Source organism: Monopterus albus, unplaced genomic scaffold (assembly GCF_001952655.1).
Source record: "Monopterus albus unplaced genomic scaffold, M_albus_1.0 scaffold27.1, whole genome shotgun sequence".
In the NCBI taxonomy this organism is placed as follows: Eukaryota; Metazoa; Chordata; class Actinopteri; order Synbranchiformes; family Synbranchidae; genus Monopterus; species Monopterus albus.
Genome location: NW_018127907.1, coordinates 917,275 through 931,683, shown reverse-complemented (window position 1 = coordinate 931,683; position 14,409 = coordinate 917,275). Strand labels below are relative to the sequence as shown.

The 14,409-nt window shown below is 41.8% G+C and overlaps 2 protein-coding genes across 5 annotated transcripts in view; one reads left to right on the top strand and one right to left on the bottom strand.

Moving 5' to 3' along the window:
• Nucleotides 1–6: 6 nt before the first annotated feature.
• On the top strand, nucleotides 7–10,543 carry zdhhc2 (zDHHC palmitoyltransferase 2). 4 transcript variants are annotated; one of them, XM_020595590.1, is made up of 12 exons: nucleotides 7–225; nucleotides 3,350–3,376; nucleotides 4,165–4,259; nucleotides 4,971–5,091; nucleotides 5,239–5,449; nucleotides 6,242–6,362; nucleotides 6,682–6,814; nucleotides 7,363–7,489; nucleotides 8,653–8,745; nucleotides 9,024–9,139; nucleotides 9,260–9,342; nucleotides 10,144–10,543. In XM_020595590.1, exons 1-11 carry the CDS (start codon nucleotides 99–101, stop codon nucleotides 9,298–9,300), a joined length of 1,212 nt encoding a protein of 403 aa, XP_020451246.1. In that variant the 5' UTR covers nucleotides 7–98; the 3' UTR covers nucleotides 9,301–9,342; nucleotides 10,144–10,543. The 4 variants fall into 4 exon arrangements, with proteins under 4 accessions (XP_020451246.1, XP_020451247.1, XP_020451245.1 ...); XM_020595591.1 differs by lacking the exon at nucleotides 10,144–10,543 and having other exon boundaries at nucleotides 5,239–5,308; nucleotides 5,417–5,449; nucleotides 9,260–9,828; XM_020595589.1 differs by lacking the exon at nucleotides 10,144–10,543 and having other exon boundaries at nucleotides 9,260–9,828.
• Nucleotides 10,544–10,610: 67 nt separating this feature from the next.
• The window catches only part of cnot7 (CCR4-NOT transcription complex, subunit 7), a 16,241-nt gene continuing 12,442 nt past the window's right edge, over nucleotides 10,611–14,409 (bottom strand). The window contains exon 7 of the mRNA XM_020595466.1: nucleotides 10,611–12,234. Coding sequence (XP_020451122.1) covers nucleotides 12,103–12,234 — 132 coding nt within the window. The 3' untranslated portion in view covers nucleotides 10,611–12,102. The remainder of the gene's footprint in view (nucleotides 12,235–14,409) is intronic.

The following is a 14,409-nucleotide window of genomic DNA, read 5'->3' as shown; positions in this document are numbered from 1 at the left end:
TCTGCAGGAAGACACACACACACACACGCGCTGAGAGAGAGAGGAGACTAGGGAGAGTAACTCACGAATGCGCACGAGGAATGATCCGCTTCTAGACTATGGCACCGTCAGGCCCGCGTAGTATCAAGCGGGGCTGTCAGAGAGTTCTGTACTGGATCCCGGTCCTCTTCATCGTCCTCATAGTAGCTTGGTCATACTACGCATACGTTTTGCAGCTTTGCATAGGTAAGAAATCAGCTGTCTGGGTAGTATGAGTGGAGGTGTGTGTGTGTGAATGTCTAAGCGTGAGAGGGAAGTGTCTCAGACTGTGTGTGGCTTTGGTTATAGGGTGGGGAGACATTTCTGTTTCAGCAGTTTGCACACCAGAAGACTGGCATGTTGTTTACGCAGTGTCAGTCACATGACAATAACAGTCAACAACAGAATGGGGCTGAGCATATTGCTGGAAGAGTATTTCATTTTTTGCATGAAAATTAAATCCTTCAAGTGTTCAGATCACAACACAGACAGAACTAGAATGACTTGACAGCTGGCTTTTATTGTGAAGGAGCATTCTTTACATTTTATGTATATTATCACAGGATATAGAGAATTGGGTTAGACCATCTGTCTCTGTTTCATTATGTGATCACTACCACTCTGAAAGACTTACTTGCAGCTTCATTGTCTGAATTTATAGCCACCACCACACAGCATTAGGCAAGAAGTCTGACAGTATAATGGCTCTTGAGTCAGACCTGCCTCTTTGCTCCATACTCCCTCTGGCTGCTGAATGTTGGATGGTGTGGTTACAGACAGTGAGCGTCCTCACTGAAGGGTGAACATGAAGTTGACCTGGATAGTGAGCAGTGGTTCTCAGAGGAGTCTCAGCAGTCTATACTCCTGCACTCCATCTGGCCGCTTGTCAGACCACTAGGAAAGAAGATCCCCTCCATCAAAAAGGCGGATGAAATGGAGATGTATAGAGCAAAGGGAGGAAAGCACAGGAAGGGAGGGTTTGAGGTTCTGCCTATTTGTTCTTAAATCTGATCTCAAATTTGCACAGTTCAACTGAAAGCATACACCTTATGTTCATCTTTAAATTTGCTGCAGGAGCTCTAGTGCCAGTTCACTGGGTTTACCAGCAGGAGTGAGGCCAAAGGGGTGGCCTAAATCTTCTGGCTGTCTGTCTTTGATGCCCCCTGCCACAGTCAGAAAGATATTGGTAGTTCTTACTATTACTAATGAATTACAGAATGGACCTACAGACCCAGGGCCCCTGGACTTTAACCTATTTTTGAAGTAGAGAAGCTTGAGCCAGCATGCTCAGACTAAAAGAGGGTGTGCTCAGCTGCTCAAGATGTACAATACCTCACAAAAATGAGCAAGCAAAATGCTTTATTCCAGACGCTTCTGCAAACGTGTGCCTTTAAGCTCCAAGGAAGGCACGTCTTTGCCGAAATGTCAGCTTATAGTTTAGAATAACCTCTGTGCTGCATATCGTGATTAGTGCCTCTGTTATGCTCATTTTTGTGAGCTCTGTCTGAAGTACTTAACAGTTCTCATGGTCAAACAACTACAAGAAGCAAAATGATCGCAAAGAGGTGCAAAATGGTCAGTGATCAAAAAGAGACAAAGAATGACTCTAAAGAGACAAACGAAGCTCCCAAAGAGATGCAAAAGAGACAAAAAGCAACTACAAAAGAATAAAAATTTACCACAAACACAGGAAAAACAACCACAAATGCATTCAAATAAAAAACATGACAAAAGAAAGAAAAGAAAAAGAAAAACATGATACAAAACACCAGACTGTGTTTCATCAGTCTGGTTGTCTTGTTCCTACATGTCTGTGACCTGGGGGTCATTGTCTTCCAGGCTATTTCAAGTTACAAAGAGCACCTATTACTTTATATAAAAATATTTAAAATTGTTTATTTGGCATTCATTTATTACACTGAACAAACACAAACTATTAATAATGTAAAGGTTGACATAGAACTAGGCCTTTAAAGTGGGTTATAACACATTTTTAGCCATGTTATAAATGTGCCCTTTCTCTACTCATACGTACAACTCATTTTAGGTCACGTCTAAGATGATAATTCACCGTAACTTTGTAGATAAGTCAAAAAACAAGGAAAAGCAGGCCTCAGGCAACAGACCATGTTGTAGAATAAGGCATACATTGTGCTGCATTTGAATCATATGAGGCAGACGGATAAAAACAACAGCAACACGGCAGGACAGTGGTCACTCACAGCCAGACAGACACAAAGACAGCTGTGTGAAAGGATCATCTGATATCTCTGGTTTGGGAGCTCAGTTAATCCCATTGTCTGTCTTACATAATTCACCCCAAGCAATCTGTGGTTGACCCACTTTAGAAGCACAGAACATCAGTCTTTGAACAGCTGGTCCTCTTTCCAAGAATGTTCAAACCAGTGAAATCAGGCGGTCTTTAGTCAGTGTGTTGGAGATTTTAGCAAGAATGCGAAGAGGAAAAGGGAAAGCTGGTGTGACCATGTTAATGTTATGTACATTGCTGTATTTGCCCTTAATCACGCTCTCACACTCATGCTTCACCGTCAGACTCTGGGCCTTTTATGCTGGCATGGTGGTGTGCACATGCCTATTGAAATGCCTTGATTTGGCCCCTTGACTCACCTTTCCTCAGTCCCAGCTGCACCATGTATGTGTGTGTGTTTGTCACTTTACAGGCTAATTGCTGAAGATGGGTGATTCTGTGGTAATTATTAGCTCAGATACTGAGACACATATATAAACCAGCATCAGCTAATCTTCCAACAGGTCTATTTATGTCTGAGTCCAGATCTTTGGCTGTGTGTTTGTGCACAGTTTTGGGGTGCTCATCAAGTGGGTGGGTGCTGATTTCAGCCTGTGATCAGCAGCTGCACCCAGTCAGTCTCTTCTAGAGGAGCAGTTGCAGCTGTCAGCATTCACACACACACACACACACACACACACACACACACACACACACACACAGACAAACTATGCAGGAAGTTCCTGATGCTGTCAGCATTAATTGTCAATGCACAGTGATGCTTATCTCTAACAGAGGAACAATTAGTCAAACTATTTGACAGACAGCATGCTGCGTATTGATTTTGTGCATTGTGTGGTAATCGGACACTGAGATTAAGGCTTTACAGAATCAGCACTGACAATGACACTGACAGTCAGTCATGTATCATGTACAGAACACATCACCTCATGGGGGTGGTCCCTCTGTGAAGCATTTCCCCCTGTTGACCTACAGGTTTGGGGAAGGATCCCAGAAGTTCCATGTGTTTCACCTTTTTTTATTCAACACAGACATGATGTCTTTTCATTTTTCATTTTTCAGAGTCCATCGAAGACACGGGAGAAAAGGGTAAGGGTTCGATAATTTTATTTAACATCAATCAGAATTCAAATTAAGCATCTCCAATTGTTCTGTCAAGTGCTGAGCAGTGTTTTGATCCAGAGGAGGTTCATTTGCCATCAGTCTGTGCGGAGCGCTCATGTCAAAACATTGCAATCAGCCTGTGTCAGCTGGAAGTGTGTAATCAGATTTGTTTACATCTCCTCAGTCATATGCTTAAAGGCAGGCTTTAATTCAGTGTGTATTTTGTTTCCACGGTGTAGAGATTAAAGGAGGGAGACTAAAAGACAACTATCCTTCATTATTAGTTTGTTATACTACTGGATAGATCCTCATGAAATTTGGTTTATGGTGCCCAGAGAATGAATTCTGCTGACTTTGGTGGTCCTTAGCCTCATCATTTGGTCGATATTTCAATTTATGTAAACCTTTAGTTTGTGACCAAATACCAATGTTGTGTCGAACTTTGTTTCCACATCCAGTGGTGGAAGAAGTACTCTGATCATTTTAGATAAGTAAAAGTAGCAACACCACAGTGTAAAAATACTCTGTTACAAGTACAAATACTGCATTCAAAATGTTACTTAAGTAAAGGTACAACAATATTAGCATCAAAATATGCTTGGAGTACTAAATGTAAAAGTGTTTGCATTATGCAGAATGGCATCTTACTGGACTAGAATTACTGATGCATTATTGTTTACATCACATTTAATGTTGCAGCCAAAGGACTAATTGCACATGACAGAAAATGATGATGATGATGATGACTTGTCTATGTTTTTTTCTGCTTCCAGTTGTGTACTTGCTGGTGTACCATGTCTTTTTCATCATGTTTGTGTGCACGTACTGGCAAACCATCTTCACCAAGCCCATGAATCCCCTGAAGGAGGTGAGTGTGTCTGACTATGACGCGGCGTTAGAGTTGGAGGGGTTGATGAGGCATGGTGGGAAGCGCAGATGTAGGTTACAGTCGCCCTGTGAGAGTGAACGCTGCATTCAGACTTTTAATACTTTCCAGTGGATGTGCCTGGAGCTGCACTCTAATGGTGCTGATCCTGACCGCAGCACTTTAGCTCCGCAGCATGAGCACACACATGCATGCATCGTGGAGAGGACAGCCACCTTTGCGTTTCATTTTCCACTGGGGCAAAGCACACATGCAGAAAATAATCCCCTCACATGAAAGCTTTCCTTTGTAAGATGCGGGCTGGATTACTTGAGGCCGTGAGACTAATAAAGGTTCTTGTCTGCTGAGCTGTTTGTTATCATCACATTTATTTGTTTCCAGTGTTCACTCATAAATCGCCTGAGTGGCTGAAAGTAATAATGCAGCTCTGTGTTGATTTGCTCCCATTTGCCTGCCGGGGCAGAGGAAGCCAAAACAAATGGAAGAAAGAGAGAAACCCCTCACTGCCTGCTGTGCTGCAGTTTACTGACACTCACGCACTGTAGTATAAAGCTCATCTCACAAAATATTTGACTCTGTTTTGGCAAATGTGAAGATATGATTAATTAGAAATAAACTGAGCTGCTCACAGATAGAGCTGCTGCTAAATCACAGATGTTGTTTGTCTGACTCTTTGTGTTTTGCTCTGCATAGTATCACCTGTCCTGCTCTGACAAGGAGCTGCTGGAGCGTGAAGATCGAGGAGAGTCTCAGCAGGAGATCCTGAGGAGGCTAGCCAAGGATCTGCCCATCTACACCCGCACCAACTCTGGGGGTATGGTACAGTAAACATGCTGCTGCTGTGGGCTGACACACAGCTCTCAGAGCTCATCTCACCCCTGTCACCTCGCTAGTCTGTGCTCCAGTGTTAGGAGAGCCTGCTGCTGACGACTGTGTGATCGAACTGGTTGTGTCTCCTCAGCAATCCGTTTCTGTGACCACTGCCATCTGCTGAAGCCTGATCGATGCCACCATTGTTCAGTCTGTGATAAGTATGGCTCTCTGCTCATGCACCTAGAGAAAAGGCCACACAGTATATTGCATTCTGGCAGGCAGAGTAAGATTCAATTACACTTCTGTCTGACCCTGCTGTGTTACAGATGCATCCTGAAGATGGATCACCACTGCCCCTGGTATGCAGTGATACTCTTTTATTAAACAGGCAAACAAATATGAGTGACACTACACTAGTGCACCACTGCACTCACACAGCATTGTCATGTTCTTGTAATTATATCATTTCTTTTTGTAATCAAATGTCCTTAAGCTCAGGGTGGAAGGTGTTATCTTGTCACTGGAGCACCATACTGTCCGGTTACATTCAAGCTAGCGGGGTTTCCAAACATGTATCACATGGGCAGCATGTTTAGAGGACAGGGTTGAAACCAGAGCCTCTCCTCCTGCCAGATCACAGATTTTGGCAGCAGAACAAATCTGATTCCAGACTGCATGATCTTGGTTAAACACAATTGCTTTGCCTGCTCTCTTTGCAATACTGTAGCATGTCTGGTGTCCAGACCTGGTGAGGATCCGGGAGGAAAACAATGATGGAATATGCGAATCAGTCATAACACAAATTCTCTATTAGCTTGTAAAAACACAGGATTGTAGTTCTCCAAAAATGTCTGGTGTGAACATAGGCTTCTCCGACATGTACAGTACTGGACCCTGATTGGCTGAAAATACCAGCTCATCTAATCTACATAAAACAAACCTGCTAAACTGAAGGTTTTCTAAATGCATAACGGTGATGTGGAGACGTTTCAACTGTTAACAAATGTATTCACTAGGTGAAATAACTATTAAGTGTTATACTTCACTTCATTAGTTAAATGATGTAAGAACTCTCCCACCAACTCATCACAGCATTTGGCTAAGTTTGCAACATGTACTAAAGATAAGGTTTTCCATCCTTCTTTTTGCAGGGTGAACAACTGTGTGGGATTCTCCAACTACAAGTTCTTCATGCTGTTCTTGGCATATTCACTACTCTACTGCCTCTTTATAACTGCTACCGATCTTCAATATTTCATAAAGTTTTGGATGGTACATATAGTTACTACACCACAATATTCTCTTTTTCTTCAGAAACTGCTTTATTCACATAGAATTTCGCTAATGTAATAAGTGGTATTTCATTATTTTATTTTTCACAAGGCTGGAGGTAGAGCACATTTCCGTCTGAAAGAATACCTGGTATGAATAAAGCAACTAGTTAGTGGCACTGAAATAGAAACATTTTAACCTCCCACCCCAGGATAGTTAAGTAGAAATCTCTCAGATCTGCCTCAGTGCCCCGATTTGACCCACTTCTATTGACTTAAGTGTCTTGTGTAGTTGTGGTGATGTGTTGTTATCTCCTCAGAATGGCCTCCCCGACAGTCAAGCAAAGTTCCACATCCTGTTTCTCTTCTTCTCGGCCTCTATGTTCTCAGTCAGCCTCGCTTCACTTTTCATCTATCACTGCTGGCTTGTCTGTAAAAACAGATCCACTCTCGGTAGGTGGTGGACACGCTTTATACCTCTGTACATTTGTGTGTTTTGTCTGTAGCTGCAATATTTAAACAGTCTTTTATTTTTGTGTTGCACATTGTCGTCTCTGCACTAATGATAAAGGGTGTTTCATTGCATTTTTCCCAAAGTCAGCCCCCACCCTTGACAAGCCTCTGTGGACTGTTATCAGACGGAGCAGTTTCTCATTATGTGTGCACACTGGCACACTTTGTCTATGTGTGTTGAGGAGAGTGGATTATCCAGAGGAGTATGTTACAGTGTAATGCAAAGACACAAGGCTCAGCGTCGTAAGCAGCTTAGTAACAGACACTGCAAAGGAAGAGAAGTCACACCTGCTCGAGCAGAGAGAACGGCTTCTCCTGCACAACAAAGGCACTTTCATTCTGATTCGTTTCATTGAGGCAGCTGTTCAGGTTCATGTGGCGATCTGTTATCTGAATGAACTGCTGTTAAAGGTCTAAGTTAGAGGGAATGGTGTATTTATTCCTCTTCTTGCCAGACTGACTCGTCATCTCCGTGTGTGTCCTCTCAGAGGCTGTGCGTGCCCCAGTGTTTCGTCACGGCACAGATAAGAACGGTTTCAGTCTGGGCTTCAATAAGAACTTCCGTCAGGTCTTTGGTGATGAAATTAAATACTGGCCTATTCCTGTTTTCTCCAGGTAAGGTTACATGTTAAAGGTTTTTCAAAAGAAAACACTCTTAAAATAAGACAAAATAAAGACAACAAAGAAACTGCATAAGATTGGGCAAACTAAAAAGGACCTATACAGTACTGAGATAATATGTAATAGGTCTGGTTGTAGGTCATATGAACATATTACACCACTTTTGAGACAACTGCACTGGCTGCCAGTCGCTTATTCTTGTTCAGTTTAAGTTTCTTATTTTAACATTTAAAGCGCTATATGGCCGAGCACCCACACATTTGAGTAACTTAGTCTTTTATTATATCACACCTTGAAACCTGCGCTCTACATCCTGCTGCTCTTCTGGTGCCAGTTGTTGGGTTAGTGACTATGGGCGATGGAGCATTTGCCAGTGCTGCTCCTCGGCTTTGGAACAAGCTCCCAAACAATTCAACAGCAATGAGCTCAGTTGAAACTTTTAAAGTTGCTTTAAAGATCCATCTTTTTAAGGCCGTTTATTGTGTTATTGTTGCAGTTTACTGACGTTAATGCTCTCCGGTCTGCTTTGGGACTTCTCCCTCTTCTGAACTGTTTTGTTTCAGTGTAAATGGCAGGGCTTACTAATCCCCAAGGTGAAAGGCTTCTTTCATTCAAGAGTCTGGCTGACTGAACTGGTATATTGGAATGAAGCATTTTCTGGAAAAAAAACAAACAAAAAACTGATTACTGGGAGTACTGGTGATAACTGGGATGACATCTGGATGATTTTGTATTTAATATGAAAACTGACTGACCATATAGAGTTCTAGTTACAGATGCAATGGGAGTAAATGGGAACAGCTCATGACAAGTATATAATTATATTATCATCACAATAGCCTTATATACACTAGATCAGTGTGCAGTAGTCACAGTTGTGTAATTTGAATGGTCATTCATGCTGTCAGAATGAATAATATTATGAATATCAAGCTTTCTGGCAATTGGAGTCCAATTAAACATAAAGCCCCAGTATTTACACTTTTGAAGATACAAACAAAGGAGAGTTTGGAGGTAGAAACCATGTTCAGCAAAGTTACAAAGGACGTTACTCACCATTTCAAATAGATGCAGCACATAATTCTATTAACATTTACAGTATCTCCTGCAGTTATTTGAACATCAAACGGTGTTTTGTCTTTCATGCTGCTCTTCAGTTTAGGTGACGGTTGCTCGTTCCCAACCTGTCTGGTGAATCTTGACCCTGAGCAGCCCTCTTCACCCACCGGTTCTAACTCTGCCAGCAAGGGGTGAGCAAAAAACACAAAGGACACACACATCCATAAAAAAATGTAAGTACTGCACAGACAGCAACAGAGTCTGAATCTCTCCCAGTGAGCCTTTCATGGTTTATTAACCTGCAGGTTTAACATTTCAAGAAAATCACCTTGCAGCTCTGATGGCCTCACAGGTTTAAATTAATCATTCAGATTATAGGATTACAGGATTAGGAAATTTTTATTTAAAGAAGATCAAGGGGCCTAGAATTCCTGGCTTCATCCCAACTCATGGATATTTGTGTTTGTAGTGCAGCAGAGGGCCGCCAGTTCCCGTCTAAGCCCCTGAGAGAGAGTCAGAGTCGACTGCTCACCAGCACTCCCTCCTGGACAGAGAGTGACAATACAACAAACACAGACAAGAAGGGTAAAATGATGGGTTTCATCTTGGCCGCCTGCTTCTATATAACCCCCATTAATTATCAAGATTTTAAATTGATTTTATGACTTAAATGATGAGTTTTATTCCACCTGTGTGTTTGTTCAGGTGCCAGCAACCCAGGGATGACCATAGAAAATGAGGCATAATCAGACGTAGAGCTGACTCCTATCCAGAAAAGCAAGTTTACGGTGAACTATAGCCTCCACATATCAAGATATAAAATCATTTGTGTTTAATCCCAAGGGTCTCTGTTGCCCCCTCCTCAGTGTTTGTGCCTATTAGAACGTGACGTGGTGGTGACTTCATCGATTCGTTGTTTTCCCATATTGCACCTTGATTCTGAGCGGTTTACATGACTGAAAGAAACCAGAGAAAAATGAACAGTAACTGTCGTCAGTATCACTATTGCTGTCATAAGTAAGACTATCTGCTGCTGTCTGAAAGTGTTTGGGCCTCAGACTGGATAAAACAACTGCATTCCAATAATCACATTTCCATTTCCACAGACATGTTTTTGCACTTTCTGTACTGTGAAGTCAATCTGAGCTGCTGTTGTATGTCACAGTTCATGTCTCAGAATTACCTACAGTTTATTTGTTTAATGTTACTTTCACAGCTTATAAATGCTGTTATGTTGCCAAACATTTGTACTCGGCTGATAGATTAGTGGTGGTGTTAATTTTGTTGGGGGGGGGGGGGGGGGGGGGGGTCAGGTTTTCCACCCAGCTTGTTGGGTACTGTGAAAGATGATATGATGCATGCTCTCATCTCAGGGTGTCACCAAAAACACACCTTGTTGTAGTGAAGTGTACCACACACACACACAAAGTGTAGTCATTAGTAATTACATGTGGTTAAGGGCTCTTCTGACTCATTATAGCATGAGTGAGGATGTTGCTGTCACAGTGGGACACCTGGAAGCTGGTGCTGCTCTGTGCCTTGACGGCGTGCGTCCCTCCCCTCCTGAACTGCTGTCTGATATCCTACAGGTGCGTGTCAAACCGCTAGCCAAAAAAGCTTCCTGACTGTTTGTCCCTGGAGGACCAGCTCACTGGCCGCCAGCAAAAACAAACCTCTGTGTGATGCTGCTGCAAATCTGTTCACCATCAGAAAACAGATACTGTTTTTGTAACTCACAACATGATGTTGTGGATGTAGTAAGAAAAAAACATCTGCTCCAGCTGCTTTGTAGAGTAAAACGTCCCCTGTTCTTGTCTTGAATTGGAAATGATTTCAAACATCACTGAAAATGAGCTTGAGGAGTGTATGCTTGTTTTACAGATCTTCATGGTGACAGTCAGTGTCAATATATATTTTTCTATTCTTCTGTCTGTATGGCTCAAGACAATATGGATGTGTGAGGCAATGTACTGTGATGCCTTATAATAAAATGAGATCCTCTTCTGTTTTCTCCCGCATTCGAGTCATTAAACAGATGTAACAGTTGAGCTTTGCGTGGTATAAAAGTTTCAAGACTTTATTTACAAAATAATCTAAAAACAATCCTCTTATATTGCTCTTTTAGTGTGTGAGATGTGCTGCTGCAGGAAGAAAGAGAAGCATTTCAGATTTTGATGCTGTGGAGGTTAAGTCGTGAATCCACACTTCAACACACACCTATGGAAGTTTGGTGTACTATTCAACAACACAGCATTTATTCAAATGTTTTAGTACATGCAGCTGCGCAGCATGGACGAACTGGAAAGCAGAACAACAACCCCCCCCCCAAAAAAAAACAACCCAGAGGGCAGATCTACCGCATGGAACAAAAATATCCATGTTAAAAAGCAATGTTACTTTGTCCATGAGTAAAATGTTTCATTTTCTTTTATTACAACACTAAAACTCTACAAGACCTTAATTTCAATTAAAAATAAAATTGTACTCTCAACAGAGTAGTTCGGGGTAACCTCAGAGCTTCTTAAAGCAAGTGAGTGTTTACATATATATATATTTTCTTTTAGGTCTGGTGAACGGTTGAAGTCAGAGACCATGTGGAGTGGTGATGCATCTGTTCATGTGTGCTTGTGTCAGTGAGTGTGTTTATATACCTAAATACATTCCTCCAATGAAAACCATCTGTATGCATCTCAGTACATACTGTCAATATCAATGTATGCAACTACTGTGAGCATCATCATGAATGCAAACAGGAAAACAAACTGATAACAGAGGTAACAGTGTTGACTTGTACCAGCAGAATACACCAGCTTGCTACTTCGGTGCTTCTGACAGTGGGATTTGAGCTTATTCACGTTATTATAAACATTATTTTTACATGAACAAATAAAACATACTTTGATGTGATATTCATGTATGTATGTAAACACACCCACTGAAAGCTTCCTTTCTCATTTATCAGGCTAGAAATCTAACGCCTGGGAACGAGCATACTGACACATGCTGACTTTAGTGTTGAATAGGGCATGAAGAGCTCAGTAAGTTAAAATTTAAAAGATAATGCAGCTAATATTAAGGCTGAGTGTACTGAGAGCAGATGTGATAGTAAAGATTTACATGTTCACAATGTAAAATGGGAACATAGAGAAGGCAACAAACAGGAGAATGAGCGACACCAGAACCATGTTCAGCTTTCCATATAAAATCAGGTTAGAGCTTTGAAGTGCAAAACATTTCTACAGAACATTTTAGGAAAACTAAAATCCCATCTTCTCAACCATGCTAAATGTAACCGAGCCAACCAGGCCGTCAGTGCTGCTTCAGAATAAAAGGACTGAACTCACACACAGATGCAGCAGCAGCCACATGCGAGGGGACAGCGGTGACATTTCTGACCAAAGTGAGCAGAGCCTATGAGAAACAGCTTGCTAAATGATGTGGGTATGTTCTGTGTTCTGCCATTATTATCATCCAGTCGTCGAAGCTTGGCATCAGCGCCGCACTGATTGTGGATGTGAACTGCAGGATGGGAGAGTTTCAGAGTGATGTCACGACTGCTGCTTGTTAGCCTCCTCTTCGTAAGCGTTTCCCGTTCCGTTCTGGACATAGGCAGAGCCAGAGCCGAGCCCATACAAGTGACCACAGTACTTTGCATCATCAATATGATCCTCGAAGAACATCTGTAGAAAAAATACAACACAGGAGAGTCAGAACAGACAGAAAACTTGAATATTAACCTTGAATATTTGGCATTTTTGAACGAGTAAATCCACATTCTGGCAAATATCCTTTTTAGTTCCTTGTCAAATGATTCCCCTCATTTCTACTGGATGCAGCTGTGTCACATTGTGTCTGCGACATGGTTTTGATACGCCCTCAGTGAGGCTGCACGCCCCGCAGGTTTCATTTTTGTCTGAAGAATGAAAGTTTGTGGGGAATAGCATGTGGAGTGTTCAGGATGCTGAGGAAAAACCATGGTTGTATTCGAGTTGACTTCAACCAGCCCTTCTCCCTAAAGGTGACTCATTGCAGATCTATATACATCAGCATTTATACAAAGAAAGCTAGGACTGTCATGGCCACATGTGTTGCTGGGTAATGAAAAGGTGTAATGGACCTTAGACTTAATGTTCTTTTTTCCTACTTTGTTACACTGTAGTTTATACACAAAGACAGGATATATACAGCAATCCTTAAGTTAAATTTAATACCTTTTTTTTACTACAGTGCCTTGCGAAAGTATTCGGCCCCCTTGAACTTTGCGACCTTTTGCCACATTTCAGGCTTCAAACATAAAGATATAAAACTGTAATTTTTTGTGAAGAATCAACAACAAGTGGGACACAATCATGAAGTGGAACGAAATTTATTGGATATTTCAAACGTTTTTAACAAATAAAAAACTGAAAAATTGGGCGTGAAAAATTATTCAGCCCCTTTACTTTCAGTGCAGCAAACTCTCTCCAGAAGTTCAGTGAGGATCTCTGAATGATCCAATGTTGACCTAAATGACTAATGATGATAAATAGAATCCACCTGTGTGTAATCAAATCTCCGTATAAATGCACCTGCACTGTGATAGTCTCAGAGGTCCGTTTAAAGCACAGAGAGCATCATGAAAAACAAGGAACACACCAGGCAGGTCCGAGATACTGTTGTGGAGAAGTTTAAAGCCGGATTTGGATACAAAAAGATTTCCCAAGCTGTAAACATCCCAAGGAGCACTGTGCAAGCAATAATATTGAAATGGAAGGAGTATCAGACCACTGCAAATCTACCAAGACCTGACCGTCCCTCTAAACTTTCAGCTCATACAAGGAGAAAACTGATCAGAGATGCAGCCAAGAGGCCCATGATCACTCTGAATGAACTGCAGAGATCTACAGCTGAGGTGGGAGACTCTGTCCATAGGACAACAATCAGTCGTATACTGCACAAATCTGGCCTTTATGGAAGAGTGGCAAGAAGAAAGCCATTTCTTAAAGATATCCATAAAAAGTGTCGTTTAAAGTTTGCCACAAGCCACCTGGGAGACACACCAAACATGTGGAAGAAGGTGCTCTGGTCAGATGAAACCAAAATCGAACTTTTTGGCAACAATGCAAAACGTTATGTTTGGCGTAAAAGCAACACAGCTCATCACCCTGAACACACCATCCCCACTGTCAAACATGGTGGTGGCAGCATCATGGTTTGGGCCTGCTTTTCTTCAGCAGGGACAGGGAAGATGGTTAAAATTGATGGGAAGATGGATGGAGCCAAATACAGGACCATTCTGGAAGGAAACCTGATGGAGTCTGCAAAAGACCTGAGACTGGGACGGAGATTTGTCTTCCAACAAGACAATGATCCAAAACATAAAGCAAAATCTACAATGGAATGGTTCACAAATAAACATATCCAGGTGTTAGAATGGCCAAGTCAAAGTCCAGACCTGAATCCAATCGAGAATCTGTGGAAAGAACTGAAAACTGCTGTTCACAAACGCTCTCCATCCAACCTCACTGAGCTCAAGCTGTTTTGCAAGGAGGAATGGGCAAAAATTTCAGTCTCTCGATGTGCAAAACTGATAGACATACCCCAAGCGACTTACAGCTGTAATCGCAGCAAAAGGTGGCGCTACAAAGTATTAACTTAAGGGGGCTGAATAATTTTGCACGCCCAATTTTTCAGTTTTTTATTTGTTAAAAAAGTTTGAAATATCCAATAAATTTCGTTCCACTTCATGATTGTGTCCCACTTGTTGTTGATTCTTCACAAAAAAATTACAGTTTTATATCTTTATGTTTGAAGCCTGAAATGTGGCAAAAGGTCGCAAAGTTCAAGGGGGCCGAATACTTTAGCAAGGCACTGTA

Coding starts and splice junctions, on each gene's coding strand:
- zdhhc2 (XM_020595590.1), top strand. CDS start 99: ATGGCACCGTCAGGCCCGCGTAGTATCAAGCGGGGCTGTCAGAGAGTT. Junction 3,377..4,164: donor CGAAGACACGGGAGAAAAGG/GTAAGGGTTCGA, acceptor TTCTGCTTCCAG/TTGTGTACTTGCTGGTGTAC. Junction 8,746..9,023: donor TCTAACTCTGCCAGCAAGGG/GTGAGCAAAAAA, acceptor TTGTGTTTGTAG/TGCAGCAGAGGGCCGCCAGT.